This window comes from Ictalurus furcatus, chromosome 29, assembly GCF_023375685.1.
Source record: "Ictalurus furcatus strain D&B chromosome 29, Billie_1.0, whole genome shotgun sequence".
Classification (NCBI taxonomy): domain Eukaryota; kingdom Metazoa; phylum Chordata; class Actinopteri; order Siluriformes; family Ictaluridae; genus Ictalurus; species Ictalurus furcatus.
This window is the reverse complement of record NC_071283.1, coordinates 7,077,200-7,098,098: the sequence shown is the minus strand read 5'-3', so window position 1 is coordinate 7,098,098 and position 20,899 is coordinate 7,077,200. Positions and strand designations below refer to the sequence as shown.

The 20,899-nt window shown below is 41.4% G+C and overlaps 1 protein-coding gene across 1 annotated transcript; it reads left to right on the top strand.

The window, feature by feature from the left end:
* The first annotated feature begins 10,347 nt into the window (after nucleotides 1-10,347).
* Nucleotides 10,348-20,179, top strand: LOC128604492 (acylphosphatase-2-like). The gene is made up of 4 exons (XM_053619660.1): nucleotides 10,348-10,511; nucleotides 10,970-10,986; nucleotides 13,964-14,073; nucleotides 19,918-20,179. The coding sequence occupies exons 1-4, from the start codon at nucleotides 10,439-10,441 to the stop codon at nucleotides 20,030-20,032; spliced, it is 315 nt and encodes a 104-aa protein (XP_053475635.1). The 5' UTR covers nucleotides 10,348-10,438; the 3' UTR covers nucleotides 20,033-20,179.
* The last annotated feature ends 720 nt before the right edge of the window (nucleotides 20,180-20,899 follow it).

Below are 20,899 nucleotides of genomic sequence, written 5' to 3'. Positions count from 1 at the left end.
TTGGTTATTAATAAGGTTCTGTAATGACCTACTAAAAAAAGTAGTCACTTGATAGCAGGGAATGAGCTATAAGAAGAGGGAATGTTTTTTTCAATGTGATAAAATTATCAACACAACTTTTATATAGCTTAAATATAGAGTCCTAAACATGGGATCAGTCTGGCCTTTCAAACTGAATTTGTAAGAATTATCCTATTTGAATTAAACTATTCAAAACTCCTGCCATGTAATTGTACTTAAACAAATTGTCTGTAGCGTTAAAACCATCAAAACGCACAGTAAGTTACTACAGGCTGAAAAAGCAGTTGCACACAAATGCAACATACAAGCATATAAACTATAACAGTATGCAGACTTCTGGTTGCAGGGATTTGAGATTACTGCGGCATGTTTACTCTGGTTTTTATAGTAATACCTACCTTAACACAAAGAAAGCACAAGTAAATATTTACAAAAACCTTTACACATTTATGCACACAGTGTACACATTTGGATGTAACAGTAGAGCTGTGGCAATGAGGAAATAGTCATCTGTCAACGACTGCCCTCTTCAGGACAGTGTGTCAGTGCAGCAATTTCAGGCACTCAAAACTAATTTACATTTCATTGTAAATGTATATTCTTAAATATACTCATGTAAAAATTAGTAAATTAGATGAGGTTTGTGCTTTCTAGGGAGGTAAAAGGAGAAGCTAATTTGAAACATTTTGCTGAAGTAGGGCCAAGATGCTCATCCTCAAGTTTCACATTGCCCAAGCCATGACACTACTTCCACTGTGCTTGACTGATGAGCTTGTGTTAAGTTGTTGTCTGATACCAGTCACAGAACCAGAATTTGGACCCTGCAATGGCTGCCTATCCTCTCGTCTGAGCACGGGAAGAAGTCACACCGACACAGAGTTCAGTGAAAGCTTCTTAGTTTAATGCTCACAAAGGCATTGCATATCACAGTCATATCACAGCAAACCAGTGACATTTCCCATCCTGCACTGCTGCCTACAAACATGGCCACCATGGACTGCATGTTGTTGGACCATACTTTGGATTACCGTTTTGGATTTGTCTGTTTGCCTCCCTCTAATAAACATCTTTAACTGCACTTGCATGTATCCTAACCTCCATTTTGTGACATAATACTAGGCCTCCAACATGGATGCAGCAGGAGAGCGAGGCCAGCCTTCATGTCAGTTCAGATTCCCCCTTGGACTGCCATACACCTCCCGCAGACGAATTTGGGATTGTGTGACTACCCGAGACAGTTCCACAGGCAAATGTACTTTTTGAGCCTGGTGAACCCAAAGCTGGACAAGAGACAGTGGCTTGGGTTCATTGTGTCCTGGTTTTATGGCCTGGCCCGTGAATGGGCTGAGCATCTGACCAGTACAGGTTCCAGTGCCCTCAATAATGTAACTAAGTTTGCAGAACTATTCTTGAAGGAGTTTGGGCATCCAGGGCAGAGCAGCAACCTGGATCAACTTTTGAGGGGAGTCAGTGAGACGAACAAGCATGACCTGCCATTCCACACCTACTATGAGTGGATTGATAGGGCAGCCTCCACAGCTCAGCTTCAGCCCCCGGCCAACAGGGCAGTGGTGGAGGTGATGCCGACCTGCAAGACCGAGGGCTGCGGTAAAGAGGCCCAGCTTCAGTGTCCCACATGTAGGAAACTTGGGATCCATGGATCATATTTCTGCTCTCTGGGATGTTTCAAGAGCAGCTGGCGTACTCGCAAATGGCTCCACAAGATGTGACCTCATCTCCAGAGCTCCAACCTGAGACCCACTAGGTGGTCTTACCTGCTGAGCTCCAGCCAGAGGTCAACATGGTGACATAATCTACAGAGCTACAGCTTGAGATCCATGAGGTGGTCTCACCTGTAGAGCTCCAGCATGAGACACAGCAGGTGGTCTCATCCTCAGAGCTCCAGCATGAGACACACGAGGTGGTCTCATCTCCAGAGTTCCAACCTGAGACCCATGAGGGGGTCTCACCTGCGGAGCTCCAGCCGGAGGTCAACGTGGTGACCTAATCTCCAGAGCTACAGCTTGAGATCCACAAGGTGGTCTCAGATACAGAGCTCCAGCCAGAGGTCAACGATGTGACCACACCTCCAGGGCTCCAACCTCAGACCCACGAGGCGATTTCATCTCCAGAGCTCCAGCATAAAGTCAAGTTCCTGCTAGAGTTCAACCAGGTGATCTCCCAAGCCAAGTTCCTGTCTGAGGTTGAAGAGGCGACCTCCCAAACCCAATTCATGTCCGAGGTTGAAGAGACAACCTCTCACGCCAAGTTCCTGTCCGAGGTCGAAAAGAGGGCCTCTCAAGCCAAGTTCCTGTCCGAGGTTGAAGAGACGACCTCTCAAGCCAAGTTCCTGTCCGAGGTCGAAGAGACATCCTCTCAAGCCAAGTTCCTGTCCAAGGTCGAAGAGATGGCCTCCCAAGCCATGTTCCCGTCCAGGGTCGACAAGGCGACCTCCAAAGCCACACTCATGTCCTTTGTTCTTGTTTCTAGTTCTCGATTCTAGCCTTGCCCAGTTTATGCCTGTTTGCCAATCACGTGGCCCTTTGCCTGTTTCTTGACCTCGCTATTATCTCATGTTTTGGATTTGTCTGCCTGTCTCTTTCTCTCACAATAAACTATTATGTGCATTTGCATCTGTCCTAACCTCCATTACATAAATTACGTGACACTGTTTCAGTTTCAACCCCTTTACTGGTTAAAAAATTATTTAAAAAAACGGCAAATATCCATTTTTCCTCACAGTGACTGTGAGCTAGCATTTGGCAGAATTGAGAGCTGTCAGCCAATAAGACACGAGTGTTTCCACGTATTTTCCTGTAAACCCTGTCTGATTGGTCTCGCCTCCGGTAACTGAAGATATATAATTACAACAATGCCGTCTCCTTTTATGGATATTTAGTTACTTAGGCTGCTGTTACGGCCCAGTCCAGGTTGTCACCTAAGTGTGAACCTAAAAGGGTTCACAACAACAAAAACAACCCCTCAATAACATCAAGCTCGGGACAGAGTATCAGCGATCACATTTTGGGAACCCTTCTTATGGGCAATTGCTAAATTAAACCCTTGCACAATAAGAGACCATCGCATGAGCCTTTGATTGGAATTACGCATATTGTGTAAAAAGACTAGGGGGTTATGGTCAGTAAAGACGTGTACGGGTTTAGCACCATCACCAAGATAAACCTCAAAATGGTGGATGGCTAATAGCAAGGCAAGAACTTCCTTTTCAATGGTACTATAGTTAAGCTGATGTTTTAATAACTTCTTTGAGAAATAACAAACTGGGTGTTCTATTCCCTGATCATCATCTTGTAGAAGCACTGCTCCTGCACCCGTGCTACTGGCATCAACTTTTAACTTAAATGGTCTGCTCAGGTCCGGAGCAGACAAAACTGGAGAGCTAGTCAGGAAGAGTTTAACAGACTCACAGGCAGTCTGACACTCTGCGGACCATTTGAACACCACGTTTTTACACAATAGGTTAGTTAAAGGTAGAATCACATCAGAGAAATTCCTACAAAAACACCGGTTGTAGCCGGCCATCCCTAAAAAGCGATGCAAGTCACGCCTTGTTGTAGGAGCATGGAACATGCATATTCGCCTCAATTTTGGCAGTTAATGGTGTAACCACCCCTTGTCCTACCCGTTTACCCAAATAGGAGACAACTCCTTTTCCAAATTCACATTTATCCAAGTTTAAAACGAGAGAGGCATCTGAGAGACATGTAAAAACCAGCTCTAGTAGCTCAAGGTGTTGCTTCCAGGTATCTGAGTAGACTACCACATCGTCAAGATATGCAGCGCAGTTTGGAACATCCCCTAATACCTGATTCATAAGCCGCTGGAAGGTCACTGGAGCATTACAAAGACCAAAAGCCATGACTGTATACTGGAGGAAGTTGTCAGGTATAGCGAAAGGAGAGATCTCAGCTGCTCGTGGGGTAAGGGGAACTTGCCAATAACCCTTAAGAAGGTCCAGGTTACTAGTGAACTTAGCAGCACCAACAGAATCAACACAATCCTCCATTCTGGGAAGAGGAAACAAATCAGGTTTTGTCACAGCATTAACCTTCCTGTAATCGGTACAAAAACGAAAATAACTTTCAGATTTCGGCACCAAAAGACATGGGGAGCACCATGGACTCACACTCAGAACAGCTAACCCATTTTTCAATAAGTACTCAGTTTCCTGTTTCATAATTGCCCGTTTTGTAGAATTTACCCTATATGGGTGTTGTCTAACTGGCACGTGATCACCTATGTCAATGTCATGTTCAATAATGGTGGTACGTGAGGGAACATCTGAAAATAGATTAGGAAACCTACTTATTAATTTTTTAATGTCTTGCTGAAATGATGAGAGACAACCCTTCCAACTTCTCTGGCAACTGCATTATGGCTTCAGAATTGGCTAAGTGGAGACAAGACACACAGTTTCTTCCGAGATATAGATCATCAACCACTGGAGAATATTCAGAAGGAGAACTTTGACCTTCTACAGGAAGTGTAACAACTACCATCACAGCAGGAACAGGTTTGGACTCAGACAGTGAAGGACGAGCATGATACCTTTTCAACAGATCGATGTGACACATGCGGGTTTTATGTCTATGACCAGGCTTACTGAGAATGTAGTTAGTGGGACTCAATTTTTGTTTAACCTCATACGGTCCTGCAAACCGGGTAGAGAGAGAGGATCCTGGCACAGGCAATAATGCTAATACTAGGTCACCAACACAAAAGGATCGAGAGACCACCTTACGGTCATACCTCTCCTTCATAGACTCTTGGGCGGAACGCAATGCAAGACCTGCCATTTCTCTCGCTAACCCCAACCGCTCACGAAGAACGTGAACCTCTTTCAAAATAGTCTTTCAGGAAAGGGGGAGAAGACTTTGCCAACCATTGTTCTTGTAGGGCCTTTAAGGGGCCTCTCACAGTATGACCAAACACCAGATCCAATGGGCTAAAACCAAGAGATTCTTGCACAGCATCACATACAGCAAATAATAAAAGGGGCACCCCCTCATCCCAATCCTTCTCCGTTTCCACACAGAATGTCCGCAGCATAGTTTTAAAAGTTTGGTGAAAGCGCTCCAAGGCACCTTGCGACTCAGGATGATAGGCACTGGAAACTTGGTGGGAAATTCACAACTCACGCATTACTTGTGAAAATAGTCGTGACGTGAAGTTGGTCCCACAATCAGTCTGTATGCACTTGGGGAGCCCAAATGTTTAAAAAATTTAATGAGGGCTTTGACCACTACTTTCGATTTAAGTGTGCATAGGGGAATGGCTTCAGGGAACCGGGTGGCAGCGCACATAATAGTCAACAAGTAACAGTTACCGGAGCGAGTTTTTGGCAATGGTCCAACACAATTAACAATAATACGTTCAAAAGGGTCTGTGCTGACTACTATGGGTTTTAAGGGAGCAGGAGGAACAACCTGATTAGGTTTACCCACTAACTGGCAAGTATGACAAGTCCTGCAGTATCTTATGACAGCACTTTTCATACCGGGCCAATAAAAAAATAACGTAAGGCACGCTGGTAAGTCTTACGGACCCCGGCATGTCAAGAACAAGGATGATCATGAGCTAAAGTCAGAACATGACTTCTCATTGGGGTAGGAACTACCACCTGAAATGTTTATAACCAATCATCACTGGAACTAGGAGGAGACCATTTCCTCATTAACACCCCATCTTCAATAAAATATAATGACTGACAAGTTTCAGATTCTGACTGACCATTTACAGATTCGAAACACTGTGCTAACGACATGTCTAATTTCTGAGCAGCCCCTAACTGGTCACGAGACACTGGTAGATCTATCTCAGGAACAGGATGGACCTCTACCTCATGTGGTACTTCAGAGGCACTGTCAAGTTCCTTAAGGGGCTCTTCTTGAGATAGAAAGGATGCCGATAAATCAACTACATCCCACAATTTTTTTGTTGGGCCCGCGTTAACACACAAACAGGAAACACAGAAGAGTGCTGGTCATCAGGCTGAAAATCAGCACTCACAGGTTCTGAGACTTCAGCTATATAATTTCCTAGAATGAACGAAACACCACTGATGGGCAAAGCTGGACAAACAGCCACCTTCACCAGACCTGAGAAACCCTCGGTTTCCAAATATACTGTGTGGAGAGGCACACGAATTACAGACAGTTCAATACCTTGAAATAACACATCACTGCCTGCATACGAAGCTTCAGAGAAGGGTAACACCTTATCTAACAAATTCTGGCTCAATTTGACAAAGACCTTCAGAAATGTTCTGTTAAGCCGCAGCTGCATTAACCTTTTTAACCTCCGTGTGTTGCCTCGCTTGCTTTCGCTTTAGTACTGGCCAATTTGCAATGATGTGACCTGGCTCATGACAATAAAAACATTCATAAGACCCAGCTGAGGGTTTAGAAAAGGTACGGGTTTTACTCGCAGGCTTCGACAAACATGCTGACGGAGACGGAGAACTGAACACAACTTTATGGGTCAAGAAACTCATCTGCAAAAACAGCAGCTTTCAACAGTGTATCAATTCTCTGCTCATTTAAATGTACCACCAGTGATTCTGGCAAACATGACTTAAATTCCTCCAACAATATCAGTTCCCGAAACTGATCGAAATTCCTCACGCCACTAGCTGAACACCATTTATCACGCAACACAGCTTTCTCTAGGGCGAATTCCACATATGTGCACGGTGCACGGATTTAACAGTGTTCCTAAAATTTTGCCGGTAAGCTTCTGGCACATGCTCATATGCTCTGAGAACCATAGCCTTAACAGTATCATAATCTAAACTCTTTTCCAGGGTTAGGGCAGAACATGCTTCTTGTGCTTTACCAGATAGCTTACACTGCAATAACAATGTCCACAAACTTTTTGGCCAACTTAATGTCGTGGCTATTCTCTCGAACACAGCAAAATAAGCATCTACTTCATCCTTTCTAAATACAGGCACTAACCCAATGTGTCGGCTAACATCAAAGTTAGGTGGACTCACCGATGAGGATGGCACTGGAGTTGGCTGCGGGCTGGAGTGCCCTGCATCAACAGGATACGGAGAGGTTACTCTCGGGGAGTTAAGCTTCCGTGGCAGCGGCACCGGCTTCCGCTGTTGAGCTGCCAGGTCGAACCTTCTCCCTTCAGCATCCAGCTCCCGCTCCCGAACTCGCAGTATCTGCGTCTGGTACTCTTGCCGTTTAATCTCCAACTCGAGCTTTTTTAGCGCTAGTTGCCAACCGGGGTCCACTGCGCTGGCCTCAGGCTGCTCACGACCTACCACAACCTTATCCTCCGGCTCAGTTACGGCCTCCGCCCTGCCAGTAACCGGAAAAGGTTGGGTAGGCTGCGTAAGCTGCGTAGGCTGCGCGGCGACGCCTGGAAGTGCTTCGCGCTCAGGGAGGATTTGTTGAGCCACGAGTGCCTCATACAACACTGCTTTAACTACCTTTTTCCTAGCCGTACGGGGAAGTGCCACATGAAAAAAGTCTCCAATAAGGAGCAGATCATCTTTCCTACACCTATCAAAGTCCTCTAACAAAGGACACAATGTAAACGTAATCAAGTCAAAAGCCATACTACAAAGGGCACAATACACCAACACAACCTGACTCACCACACAAAATACAAATAAATAAAGAATCAGTCCCAGATGAGCCCCCAGATCTGTTACCACCCAGTCTAGGTTGGGCCGCACAGAATAACCAGCTCGGGATTCAAGTTGATTGATCTTTAAATATTAAATGAGGGAGCCAGGAATAACACCACAAGAAGGTTGTTCAGAAAGGTTGTTGTATATTGTAACAGACAATATATACATATAATTGTACAAATTAACCAGAACAGGCATATCTTCAGGATGGGCCAAGGCCAAAATAATAAACAAAAGAATTCTATTGTTTAGGTAGCTAGCTTACCTAAAAGGAAAAGAAAGAAAAATACAAGGATTCTTCCCTAACTACCTAAGCAAAGAAACAGAGACAAAAGGAACCCTCTACCAAAAGAAATGGCAGCCACGCCCCTACTGCCAGTGAACCAAGTGAACATATATATATACACAAGTGAAGAGAATACTTAATAACAATATAAGGATAATCAAACTCGAAGTCAAAAACCAGGCAAAAGTCAAAACCAGAACAGGAGTCAAAATACAGAGTTAACCACAAGGTTAAGCAACACAAATCAAGCACTCTCCTAGCAACAAATCACACAAACACCTCCAACATCCCACACAATCTCACTCAGTCTTCCTATTTAAGTATGGCCGCCAATCAGTGAGGTCATCCTGGAGGCAGGAGCAAGGCAGGCTAGGGCAGGCTGGAAAGTCTTGGAGGGAGTTCGGACCTGCATACAAAATGTCACAGCACACAAAAACTTCCCGTCCCAAGATAGCGGGTTGTAACACTGCATTTACATTACATGGATCAAGTGACCCAATTCCGATTTTTTTCCTCCCATGTGGCACAGATCAGATCTGACCCATGAATGTGTAAGCAGGAAAAAGGCGCATAGATTCAGATATTCTCAGATCCACTTCAGGCCTCATACATACGTGGAAATAAATCTGATATGAATCGGATCTGTGTCTGCCATGTAAGCGGGTCATCAAAATCGGATATAGTCAACAAATCAGAATTGAGCATCAAGACCTGCAGTATAAATGCAGCCTTAGTAACAAACCACTCCAAGTGGAGGAATATTCATTCCTAAAGAAAAAATCTTTGTGGCTACAGCTCTGAATGCCTAGGCCAGGTTATGCCCCTGCTCCCCAGTAGTGGTTAATGTCTCATATGAAAGTAGACACTCTGGGCTTTATCAATTTGCAGTTTATCATAAGTATTTCTTTTTTTTACATAACCTATTCGATTTAAATATTATAATTTTATGGTAGCAGTTGTATATGGTGTTTTACTATCAAAAAGCTTTAGTTGTGCTGTCCATTTTATCTCTGGACCAGTGTTATTGTGGTGAGGTGTGAATTGTTTGCCCAGCAGGAGGCTCACAGTACTTTTTGCCCATTGCCCTACACGGCAGCAGCTAAACACGGAGTCATGATACTCTACACACAGAAACCCAACAGTGTCCTGATTAATCTTAAGTCAAGCAGGGAGGCTGAGCAGCGTCCCTAGTCAAGCAGGGAGGCTGAGTGGCGTCCTCAGTCAAGCAGGAAGGCTGAGCGGTGTTGTCCGTTAAACCGGCAGACCGAGAGGAAACCACAGTAGGGGGGGGGGGGTTTGGAGGGAGGGGGGGGGAGGGAGGGAGAGGGAGGGGGGGGGGGAGGGAGGGAGAGGGAGGGGGGGAGGGAGGGAGAGGGAGGGAGTAAGGGAGGGTGGGAGATGGTTTCAGCCTGGTGGAAGGCCCCTTTTTGATATACATACTGAGGGAGTACATCACGTTGAGCCATTACCAAGTGGCTTTAATCAGAGATCCTCTCCCCTCTTTCTCCCATTTCAGCTGGTTCTCCTGCAACAGGGCCTCCTGGACCCTGAAGAATCCTGCTGCATCCATTTTATAGGGTCTTGAGTTCTGTCAGGTTGGGTAGGTAGAGAACAGATGCAAATGCAGTTCTGAAGTGGAACATTTAATAAGACTTCTATAACATATGGCAAGGTACAAAGATAAAGACAGATGAAACAAGAGCGAGCATAACATGATACAGATAGGCAGACCAAACAGTGCAAGACAACCAGTATAGTGCTGAATGTGACTATATATACACAAGTGCTAATGAGACAAAAACATGTATCAGGTGAAACAAGACATGTGACTAGGTGCAGTGTCTGATGGGAATTGTAGTCTCCAGTACTCCAGTATTTACATGACATTGGCACGCAACTCTATTTACACTCAAGCATAAAAATTTACATAAACTTGATGAAATTAAATATATAGCATTTTTTTATCATAGAATTTTTATCATCACAGCCAAAACCAAAAGAAAGGGGGAAACAAAAAACAACAACAAACAAACAACCAGAAAAAAACAAACAAACAAATAAAGAGAGAAAAAAAAAGGTAAGATGATTAGCATTTACCGTCTACCTTTCCTCAATCCACCTCCAGGGTGGAAATATATAGCATTTTAATCTTTATTTTCATGTATGAAATCAGCAACAATAGCATTTTTATGACACTGTGCATTAGGTTTTCATAAATGAGAAAACACAAAGGCACAAGTTATGATGTTCTCATTTATTGTTCCTTTGTGACAACGTATGTACAGTATATGCACTGACCAAAGAAACAGCCTTCTTAATAACCATTACTTGTTTGTATAAAATAACTTTATATATGCACCCACAATATCTGATGGCTGTTTTAACAGTGGGACTTGCTCTTTAAATATTTTTGGTGGTCCAGTCCAAGTAACTTGATCCAGAGTCTTCACAAGTGCAGCTTGGTAATGTCTGGTGAAGCTGGTTCAAGTGGCAGCGATCTCTGCTCTGTGGATTTTGAGATATTTGGCTATGTTCAGGGTACTGACTAACTTTTTTTGCTAATAACAGCTGTTTAACTGGCAAGCCTTCTTAATTTATACAACTTACAGAAGCTGATTTTAATCTTGCACTTATTTTACATAAGAACATTTAGGATCTTTGCGTAGATACAAATGGATCATAGGACACTGTTATGTGGCTTGACTAAAGTTATATAACTTAGAACAGAGAGGTAATGGAATTTTGTTGTCTTTTTAAAGTTTGTTTAAACTTTACTCTGGCATTTTTATATCCAGGCTGGTTGGCATGACAATTATGATTCATGGCAGGTGGCACATTATTATAGTCATGATAAGCTCACAATAAACTTATTATGTAAGCTTATTATTATGTAAGATTATTATATTGAAATGTATGTTCACACTGTGTGCTGCTTTCAAGTTTACAGTTTCTCTCACTGCATTTAACATACTTCTTGTGTTTCACTTTTGGCACAGGTGTCTGCTTTCGTATGGTAAGTAAACCTTTTTTTTTTGTGCCACTCTATGTAGACATACTGCATGTGTAAGTATTCTATTGCTCATTGCTGTTTAAAACAGGGTCTGTAGCAAGGTTGCCAACCCATGTCACCTGAGAACTAAGCATGGGCAGAAAGGTGGGCAGAAAGGTGGATGTTGATCACATATTTGTATTGTACAGTTTAATTGCTTCTAGTATTAGTCAAGTATCACAAGCATGCATTAAATGTCACCCCATAACAATCAGTAGTTTGGAAGGGTTGTATGAAAGAAGCCTGTTCTAAAAGCAACCCAGAAAATGCAACCGGAATTGTGTTGTGATCAAATAAAACCTAAGTCAATTTGACCAAAATAAAATTGTAAAAAATTAGCCACACACAGCATCTGCATATACAACGATCAGACATAACATTAAAACCATTGGCAGGTGATATAAATGACACTGATTATCTTATAACAATGGCACCTGTCAGGGGGATATATTACATTTACAGTATGGCATTTGGCAGACAGCATTTTGAACAGTTGAGGGTTATGGGCCTTACTCAAGGGCCTAGAAGTAGCAGCTTGGCAGTGCTGGGATTTGAACTCAAGACCTGCTGATCAGAAGTCCAATGTCTCAACCACTGAGTTACCACTTCCCCAGGCAGCAAGTGACCAGTCAGTTTTCCAAGTTGATGTGCTTGAATCAGGAAAAATATGCAAGCAAAAGGATCTGAGCAACTCCAAAATGGCAGGTCTTATGGGGTGTTCCTGGTATGCGGTGGTTAGTACCTACCGAAAGTGGTCCAAAGAAGGATACGACCATATCAACCCGATCTTATCCACACTGCATTGGCTCCCAGTGAAATCACACGTTAATTATAAAATCCTATTATTGACCTACAAAGCACAAAATGGTCTCGCGACACAGTATCTGACCAAACTTTTAGTCTTCCATGTTCTGCCACGCCTACATAGGTCAAAAGGTGCAGGCTATTTTTCGGTACCTCGAATAGCGAAGGCTACAGCAGGGGGAAGAGCTTTCTCTTTCAAAGCCCCACATTGGAAGGCTGTTATGGAACAGCCTTCCAATTAGTGTTCAGGACACAGATAGAGTCTCAGTGTTTAAGTCTAGGCTTAAAACATATTTGTTTACTCAAGCTTACCATGAGTAGACTTTCTTTTACACAAAGCATAGTCTTACATAACAATCTCTATATCTCTTTACCTCTCTCTCCCTCTCTCCTTCTGTCGAGCCACACATGATTTTATGGAGATGCTAGTGATGCTCTCCAGACCAGCCTGATCTGTTCGGATGCCCTACCTCTGGATGGAGCTCTCATCAACTCCAATTCCAGATGGACATTCTCACTGTGGTTGCTGGGACTACGGTTGCTACTTTGGCCCTGGGACGGCAATCACTACATGCAGTTTTGCACTCGGGTCTCCTTTGAACATTGGACTAGTTCAACAAACAGATTTCATATAAAAACATTATGAACTTTCCTTTACTTTCACACTATCCTTTGTTACCCAGATGAGGATGGGTTCCCTTCTGAGTCTGGTTCTTCTCAAGGTTTCTTCCTCTTAACATCTTAGGGAGTTTTTCCTTGCCACCATCACCACCGGCTTGCTCAATTGGGATAAATTCACACATTTAAAATCTGTATACCGTGTTTATATGTTTCTGTAAATCTGCTTTGAGACAATGTCCATTGTAAAAAGCACTATACAAATAAAATTGAATTTAATTGAATTGAAGGACAAGTGGTGAACCAGCAATAGGGTCATGAGCGCCCAAGGCTCATTGATGAATGTGGGAAGCGAAGACTAGCCCATCTGGTCTGATCCCACAGAAAAGATACTGTAGCACAAATTGCTGAAAAAGTTAATACTGGCTATGATAGAAAGGAGTCAAAACACAGTGCATCACAGCTGGCTGCGTATAAAGCGGTGTAACTGTACACTAGTCAGAAGGTGACCTGGTCTGATAAACCATGTTTTCTTTTACAACACATGGACGTGTGTGTGTGTGTGTCACTTACCTGGGGAAGAGATTGCACCAGGAAGAAGGCAAGCCCACAGAGGCAGTGTGATGCTCTGGGAAATGTTCTGCTGGTTTTCATATTGATGTTAATTTGACATATACCACCTACCTAAACATTGTTGCAAACCAAGTATACCCCTTCATGGCAATGGTTTTCTCTTATAATGCTCCTTGCCACACTGCAAAAATTGAACATGACAAAGATGAGGAACAAGACAAAGAGTTCAAGGAGTTGACTACACCTGTACGCCTGCCAATCATACAACAATGCAGTCACACAGGTACAGGTCATTTAATGTTCATATCAAACATCAGAATGGGGGTAAATGTAATCTCAGTGATTTTGGCATTGGCATAGCGGTTGGTTCCAGATGGGCTGTTTTGAGTATTTCAGAAAATCTCCTGGTGTTTTCATGAGTCTCTCGAGTTTACAAAGAATGTGGGTGGAAAATCCTTGTTATTGAGAGAGGTCAGAGGGGAATGGCCAGACTGGTTTGAGTGGAATGAAAGCAGAATGAAAACAACAACAACACTGGAGTGTTTTTTAATAGTGTTTCTTACTCACATGTTGCCATTTGGACAGACCTTGCTTTCTTCTTCTTCTGGCTGCTCCCATTAGGGGTCACCACAGCAGATCAACCATCTCCATTATGGAGATCTGGTTTATGATCGACATATTTGATTTGGTTTTATGCCACATGCCCTTCCTGATGCAACCCTCCATTTTATCCAGGCTTAGGACCAGCACTGAGAATGCACAAGCTTGTGCGACCCCAGTGGCTGGGTTTGGTGCACAGAATGGGACTCAAACCCACAATCCTGAGATTAAGAATATTATGCTCTACTGACTGAGCTAGCAATAACAAAGCATTCAGGAGAATAATAGAAAGTTAGAATCTCTGCCTGTCTCTCTAAAAGTTTGAATTTCTTTCTGTGTCTTTCAGTACTCGGAGAGGAAGGGACTCAGTCTTGGTTTGGTTGGCTGGGTGAAGAACACAAACAAGGGGACAGTGGTGGGACAGGTTCAGGGACCACGTCATCTGGTCAATGAAATGTGAGTGCTATATATTGTACATAGTAGGCTACATAACATTTTTATTGAGTCTTAAGTAACTTATTTCACTCAGTTTAAGATTATAACATCTGTTCATGAAAATAATTCAGAATTACTAATATTTTAGTCAGGAATCATATTTCATCTACAGTTGATTTTGTTTATTAGAAGTTGAGTTTTCTTTTTTCTTTTCTTTTTTTTTCTTTTTTTTTTTTTTAGAAATAACAACATAAAAAACATAAATAAAACAAAAGAACAAATGGACTTGGTTAGGGTGAGTACGCTAACTTGAGCCTAAAAGTACTGCTAAAATAATACCATAATACAATAATGGCCCCAGAAAATTGTTTGATGGTAGTTTACAAGTAAATTAAATTCACCTATATTCACCTTTCTATATACACTAAGGTGGCTATACATTCATCTTGGAAGGGGGGAGATAGGCAATGATCACAGAAAAATAGGAAAATACATAGATACTGTCAACATAGCAGTTGATAGCAGTCTAAACAGTTATACATTAGACTAAGAACTACAACTAAGAACAGGAAAAAGAGGAAGCAAGCATTGAAGAAACACAGACTAACACCAAAAAGATAGAAATCATTAGTCAATACTGTTGTTCTCTTAGCAAACAGGGGAATATATTTAAATAAGATCGATCTATACTTCACCCCATCTAAACACTCAGGATGGTGAAAATCACCTGGATGATGAAACCTTCAAACATAGTGGCAGATTTTTGAGGGGAAAACGTTTTTCTCTAGTCCAAAAAAAAAAGAAAGAAAGAAAAAGAAAAGGATTTATAGCAAAAGGATTTATAGATTTATACCAATTAGGATGCTCATAAAACCTTTTCAGCCAATTTCTGTATAAAACTTAAAACTTGCATAAAACTTGCAATAAATTTAATTGTCTTTAGAATTTCTCTTTTTTTAGGCATATTTGATTATGAAATTTACTTACATATCTTTACAGTCTTTTGCTCAGTCCTATACACTTGCATGTGTATATACACTATTCTACCAGCAGATGGAAGAATGTAACAAGACTATAACCTGTTTAAAGGTCATCAACTTCTATTAGATACATAAGGACTACTACTCTAAATTATGAAAAGGAATTATTATATATCCATAATCCCATATGCAGGAAAGCACTATAATAATAATAACACTATACAAGTTGAAAATTTGAAAAGATTTGGAAAGTTGAAAAAATAAGGTAAAACTAATTTTTGAATGTTACAAATTAGAATAAATTTAACATGTCTGTTCAAAGACAATTCCTATTGCTTAGTAGAGAGCATATTCTGGCTGCTACCCTTTCTAGATAGTTATATAAGGAATATAACTGGACGGGGCATACTGTTATCAACAGAGCGGTGGTACTGTATGGTTACCACCCCAAATTTGAATACTTTTATATAGAAGCACCTCCCAAAGTGTTTCATTCCTCTCGTGAAAGCTTTACATCAACTATTATACCCATTTTTGTTAAATAACAACACAATTGTTTCTTTTTTATGCCATTAATTTGATTATGTTCTGTATTCAGTGGTATGCTAAAGGGTTTGTTTTATGCCTTGCAAATTCTTTCCTATCCTTATATCCTATCCTTAGATCCTTATACAGGATCCTTAAACTACCTAAGTACGTAACAGTGATCAGTGATCCTTGATTTCCCAATTCCACAGTATTTTCTGATGCTGACGTTGGCATGTCATGTTAGCCTTCAATCATTATGCATTTGTATATTTATTCAGTCCGTAATTAACCCATGTCTCAGGGTAGTAAATCTAAACACTTTAACCCAACCATTTTAAACCATTTTACCCAAGTGGATTCAGAGCTGTTCTGTCTTATAGGGTCCATTATTGTTAATTTAATCAGTTATTAAAAAGTAATAGAAAATGCCCCTGTTGATAATTATTAGTTAAAATACATTATGTAAATGGTCTGCACTTATATAGTGCCTTTTAACACTTTATTTAGCACCTTTTAACACTTTACACTGTTTTTCATTCACCCATTCACACACACCAATGGCAGCAGAACTGCCATGAAAGGTGCTAGCCTGCCATTGAGAGCAACTTTGGGGTTCAATGTCTTGCCCAAGGACACTTCGACATGTGGAGGAGCTGGGGATCAAACTGCCAGCCCTGCAATTAGTGGACAACCCACTCTACTACCACAGCCACAGCCACTCAGTCCAGCTTTCTGTCATATACCAGCAGATGGCTGAAAGGCACACCTTGCTACTCAGTATTGGCAAGGTCATTATACATGCTTCTTCTTCTTCTTCTTCTTCTTCACTGCCTTTCTTGAGATTTCTAACAGAACTGTTCAGGATGCAGCCCACTTCTCAACTGGACTACTTTAGCACTGCCATTTTCCCAGAGGCCCTATGACCCACATTGGGCAGCAAATATGCCAAAAATAGCACGTGTTCAAGTAGAGTATATGTAACTTTAAGAGAAGCTATATTATACAACACTACAAGCCATACGCATGGAACCAAGTAGTGAAGTTTTTACAGTTAAATCTATTTACCAACAACCAGCACAACACATGGTTTATTGACATCTTTGGTTTGTTGACATTCACAGTATGCAGAAAGGTTTGTCACCAGAGCGCTAACCAATTAAAAGGCATGTGCACAGATTGACAGATTTAACTCCTGCCCTTTTGCCCTGAACAGACTGCACAAGTGCTATCTTGATCAGTGTGTATGAAGTATTTTTTTATTTGGACTCTAGATGGCACACTGAGAAAAACAAGGAAGTTATTTTGATGTGCGTGCTGCCACACCTTCCCGGTATCACTTTCCATTTGTTCTCAGTCTTATCCCAGGAAAGGCGTTAGGTTGGCTTGGGTTCCAAGAGTTGCACTGCCAATCTGGTCCAGTAGTACTAATTGTATCTCAGTAAGCATCCTTTCATCTACAGCAGTGGTTCAAAGGGGGTACGTGAGCAAAATGCTGAGATTTACTGTTCATTTAATTCAGCCTCTCACAGCCAAATAAACTTGTGCCCCCTCTAATGTACAAACAGCGAAATTGCAATGTTATAAAGGTCAAATACATGACATCCAATCAAATTATCTTATCTTTTGTGGTCAAAACTGTAAAACATTCAACAGTCATGCATCAGTGTGCATCTTACCGTATGTCATTTATCGCTAGCACTATGTGATAAAACAAAGTAATAGCTTGTTACAATAAAATGGAGAAGTGGCTACAAAGAACTTGGCCTGAAACCACAGCAAGCACCTCTACTTCCAGAGCCGCTGATCCACAGTCCTCTGACAGCAGTAGCCCAGGTCCTTCTAACAGCGCATCTGTAGCGAGCGTAAGTGTACCCACTGCTACTAACCCAGTTCACGCTGATACAGACAGCATTGTATCCGAAGTCGAAACGCCACCTCCTCTTCACCAGCAGTTCACAGAAAAACCATCAAAGAGCGGTAAATAGGATGAGAAATATATTTCTTTGGACTTTATATACATTGGCAGTGAAGAAAATCCCCAGCCACAGTATGTTATATGTGCAAAAGTGCTCATAACTGCATGAAACCAGTATTTCTGCGCAGACATTTAGAAACAAAGCATGCTACTTTGAAAAATAAGCCTTGAGAGTTTTTTGAAAGACATTTAAGACAACTCAGGAGTAGTAAGGCCCATGGCCTATAACTGCATCAGAAAACCTAAATAGGAAGGGTCTGGAAGCATCCTACATGGTGAGTTACAGAGTGGCTAAGATAGGCAAACACTATATTATTGTGGAGGACTTAATAATTCTTCCTGCGGCTGATACAGCTGGTGTAATGCTTGGTGAAAAGGCCAAAAAAACAATACAGAGGATGCCATCATCAGACAACACAGTTTCAAGTCGAATAGCTGATTGTTTTAAAACAACTATTGCTTCGCATAGAAGCCAGCAAATTCTACGCTTCACAGATTGATGAGTGTAGCTGGTTTAGTGCAACTGCTGGGATATGTCCGGTACATATACAATGGCTCAATTGTGGAAGATGTACTTTTCTGCAGAACGTTGGAAGCCAGGGCAAATGGGGAGGAAATTTTTTATGTCTTGGATATATTTGTAACATCACAAGGACTTTCTCGGGCAAAATGTTTTACATCTGTACTGATGGAGCGAAAGCCATGACAGGGAAGTATAGTGGAGTGGTAAAACGCATGCAAGCAGTTGCGCCCTGTGAGGCTTGGGTCCAATGCAGCATCCACAGAGAGGCGCTGGCCACCAAGGGAATGCCTGACCGTCTGAAGGAAGTTTTGGACGATGCTGTAAGAATTGTTAACTTTGTTAAAGCAAGGTCCTTGAATTCTCGTTTGTTTTCTGCATTCTGCCATCCATTCTCTGCCACCCCCACAGCACATTGCCCAATTCTGAGCAAGAAAGCCTCACTGAAGTCTCTACAAGTGGCTCTTTGAAAATGGACTTCGTACAAAAGTCACTGCCCGATTTCTGGATATTCTTGCATGCAGAGTATCCTGCCTTGGCAAATTGCACTGTAAAGACATTAATGCCGTTCATGATGTACCTTTGTGAAAGTGGGTTCTCAGCACTTACTGGCATGAAGAACAAATATAGACACAGACTGTGCGTAGAGAATGATTCAAGACTTAAGCTCTCTCCGATACAACCAAACATTGCAGAGTTATGCAAGTCATATCAAGCACACCCATCTCATTAATTGGTGTCTTGTTATTCAAAATATATGATTGGTTGTATGAATGTAAATTACATGTTTGATAAATGTGTTACATGTGCATGTTTTTTTTAATACATTGCGTGATTGTAGTGTAAGTGTGAGAGAGGGGGTATGCAAAAGGATGTTAAATGCCCGGGGGCACACCACTGTAAAAAGTTTGGGAACCACTGATCTACAGCACATGCAAGTTGAGATAGAAGGAAAGACTGTTAATGAGCTATCTTAGAGAAAATATAGATAGCAATCTTAGAGAAAAGATTACCTGTAACTTGTTCAATGATCTCTTCTAACCTCTTATGTGTTAATTCTAATATGACTAAGACCTCTGTCACATGCGGTTGTTACAATCTTTCAATCCTTCTGGTTCTGGTATCTTGCAAACATCTAAGGATTTCATCTATAATCTTTTCATGTGTTAAAAAACACAAAAATCATGCCCACCAGTGGCTATCTTGCGGTTGAACATATCTTGTGGATCAGATGGGTAAAAGGAGAATGTCAAGAATCATGCAGCCAAACTAATTTACAATGCCTGCGCAAATCACATCCTAAATTAAAACTGATTTTCAAGGAGCATGATAATAGAAAGGTGTACAATACGCTTGTAACTCAGTGTATTTGTGTATCACAAATGTTGCAACAACCTCAATTTAGATATACCAGCAGTTACATTTATCATTTGGGCACTACTTGGAAATTAGTTTGGGAAACTGATATTCTTTAACATACTTAGAGGAGTTGAAGGATTAGGGGATTGTTGTAGAGCAGTGATCACCAACCCTCTTCCTTGAGATCTACTTTCCTGCTGGTTTCATCTCCAACCAAAATCTAACACACCTGTTTTCATTTATCAAGAACTTCTTAAGGTAATGATTAGATGGTCAGGTGGGTATGATTATGGTTGGAGCTGAAGTCTTCAGGAAGGTCAATCTCCAGGAACAGGGTTAGTGACTATTGTTGTCACTAACCCTGTTAGTGGCTTCTAGTGCCAGTCTGGTAGTTCTGATATTTAAACACAAAACCTTTATTAACCACTGGGCTACCATTACATACTTATCAACTTAAATGCCTTTCATTTGAACCCTCTTTTTCATTTTGATCTTCTCCACAGGAAGGTATGGCTGAGTAAGGAGGGAAGCCCCAGCAGCCGTATCACTCGGGCTGTTTTCAAAAATGAGAAGGTCATCCCTAAGCTGGAGCTCTCAGGCTTCTCCACCCGATTCTGACATACAACCCAAACAGCCACTTCTACTCCATGTATAACTACCATGTCTCGTGCTGTAAACTCACCATTACTAATCCCACAACCAAAGATCAGCCACTATATCATCATCATTTATAACAGATGAATCTGTAAAGATATAACACATTTTTAAATTCCTGTTGTGCTCTAAACAGTTTGTACTGGAAATAGTGTGTATATTTCCACTAAAGCAACCATAACAAATATCATGACCTTCTGTGCATAATGTATTACACTATATTAATAGTATATTAATGTGTATGTGTGTTTGGCTGTGTGTGCAGTTTCACTCCAGACAGTTGCACTCCAACACAAGAAATCTCTTAATATATGGGACTGGAAACATGGTCTTTTAATAGCATTTACATTGGATGTAGCTTCCACATCTAAATCCTTACAAACCCAACACAAGTAAAGATCCAACTTTCGACCATTTTTAAAATTATAAGCACTAAAAAATTTTGGTAAACTCCTTTATGATTGTATCAGTTCAGATAAGCAGCATATAATTTAGTACAAATAGTAATGTGTTTCCATGACCTTATGTTGCTTGATGTTCTAGCTTCAGGGTGGGTTTGTGTTTACCTTGGGTGCTAACAATGTTCACTCTACAACCCTAGTTCATTCATTCATTCATTTATCCACTTTTCCAGGTAGAGCTTACAGTGGCAACAGGTTCAAAAGTCCACAGCCACAACAGATTAAGCATGTGCACATAACCATAGGCATAATTCAAAATGGATTGTCCATTAAATTGTTTATTCAATATCTAATGGCAAATAATGATCTGAAAACTACAAATATAACTCTATGTTGTTAGTTTGGTGCATTATAAAATGTTTCCTTTACA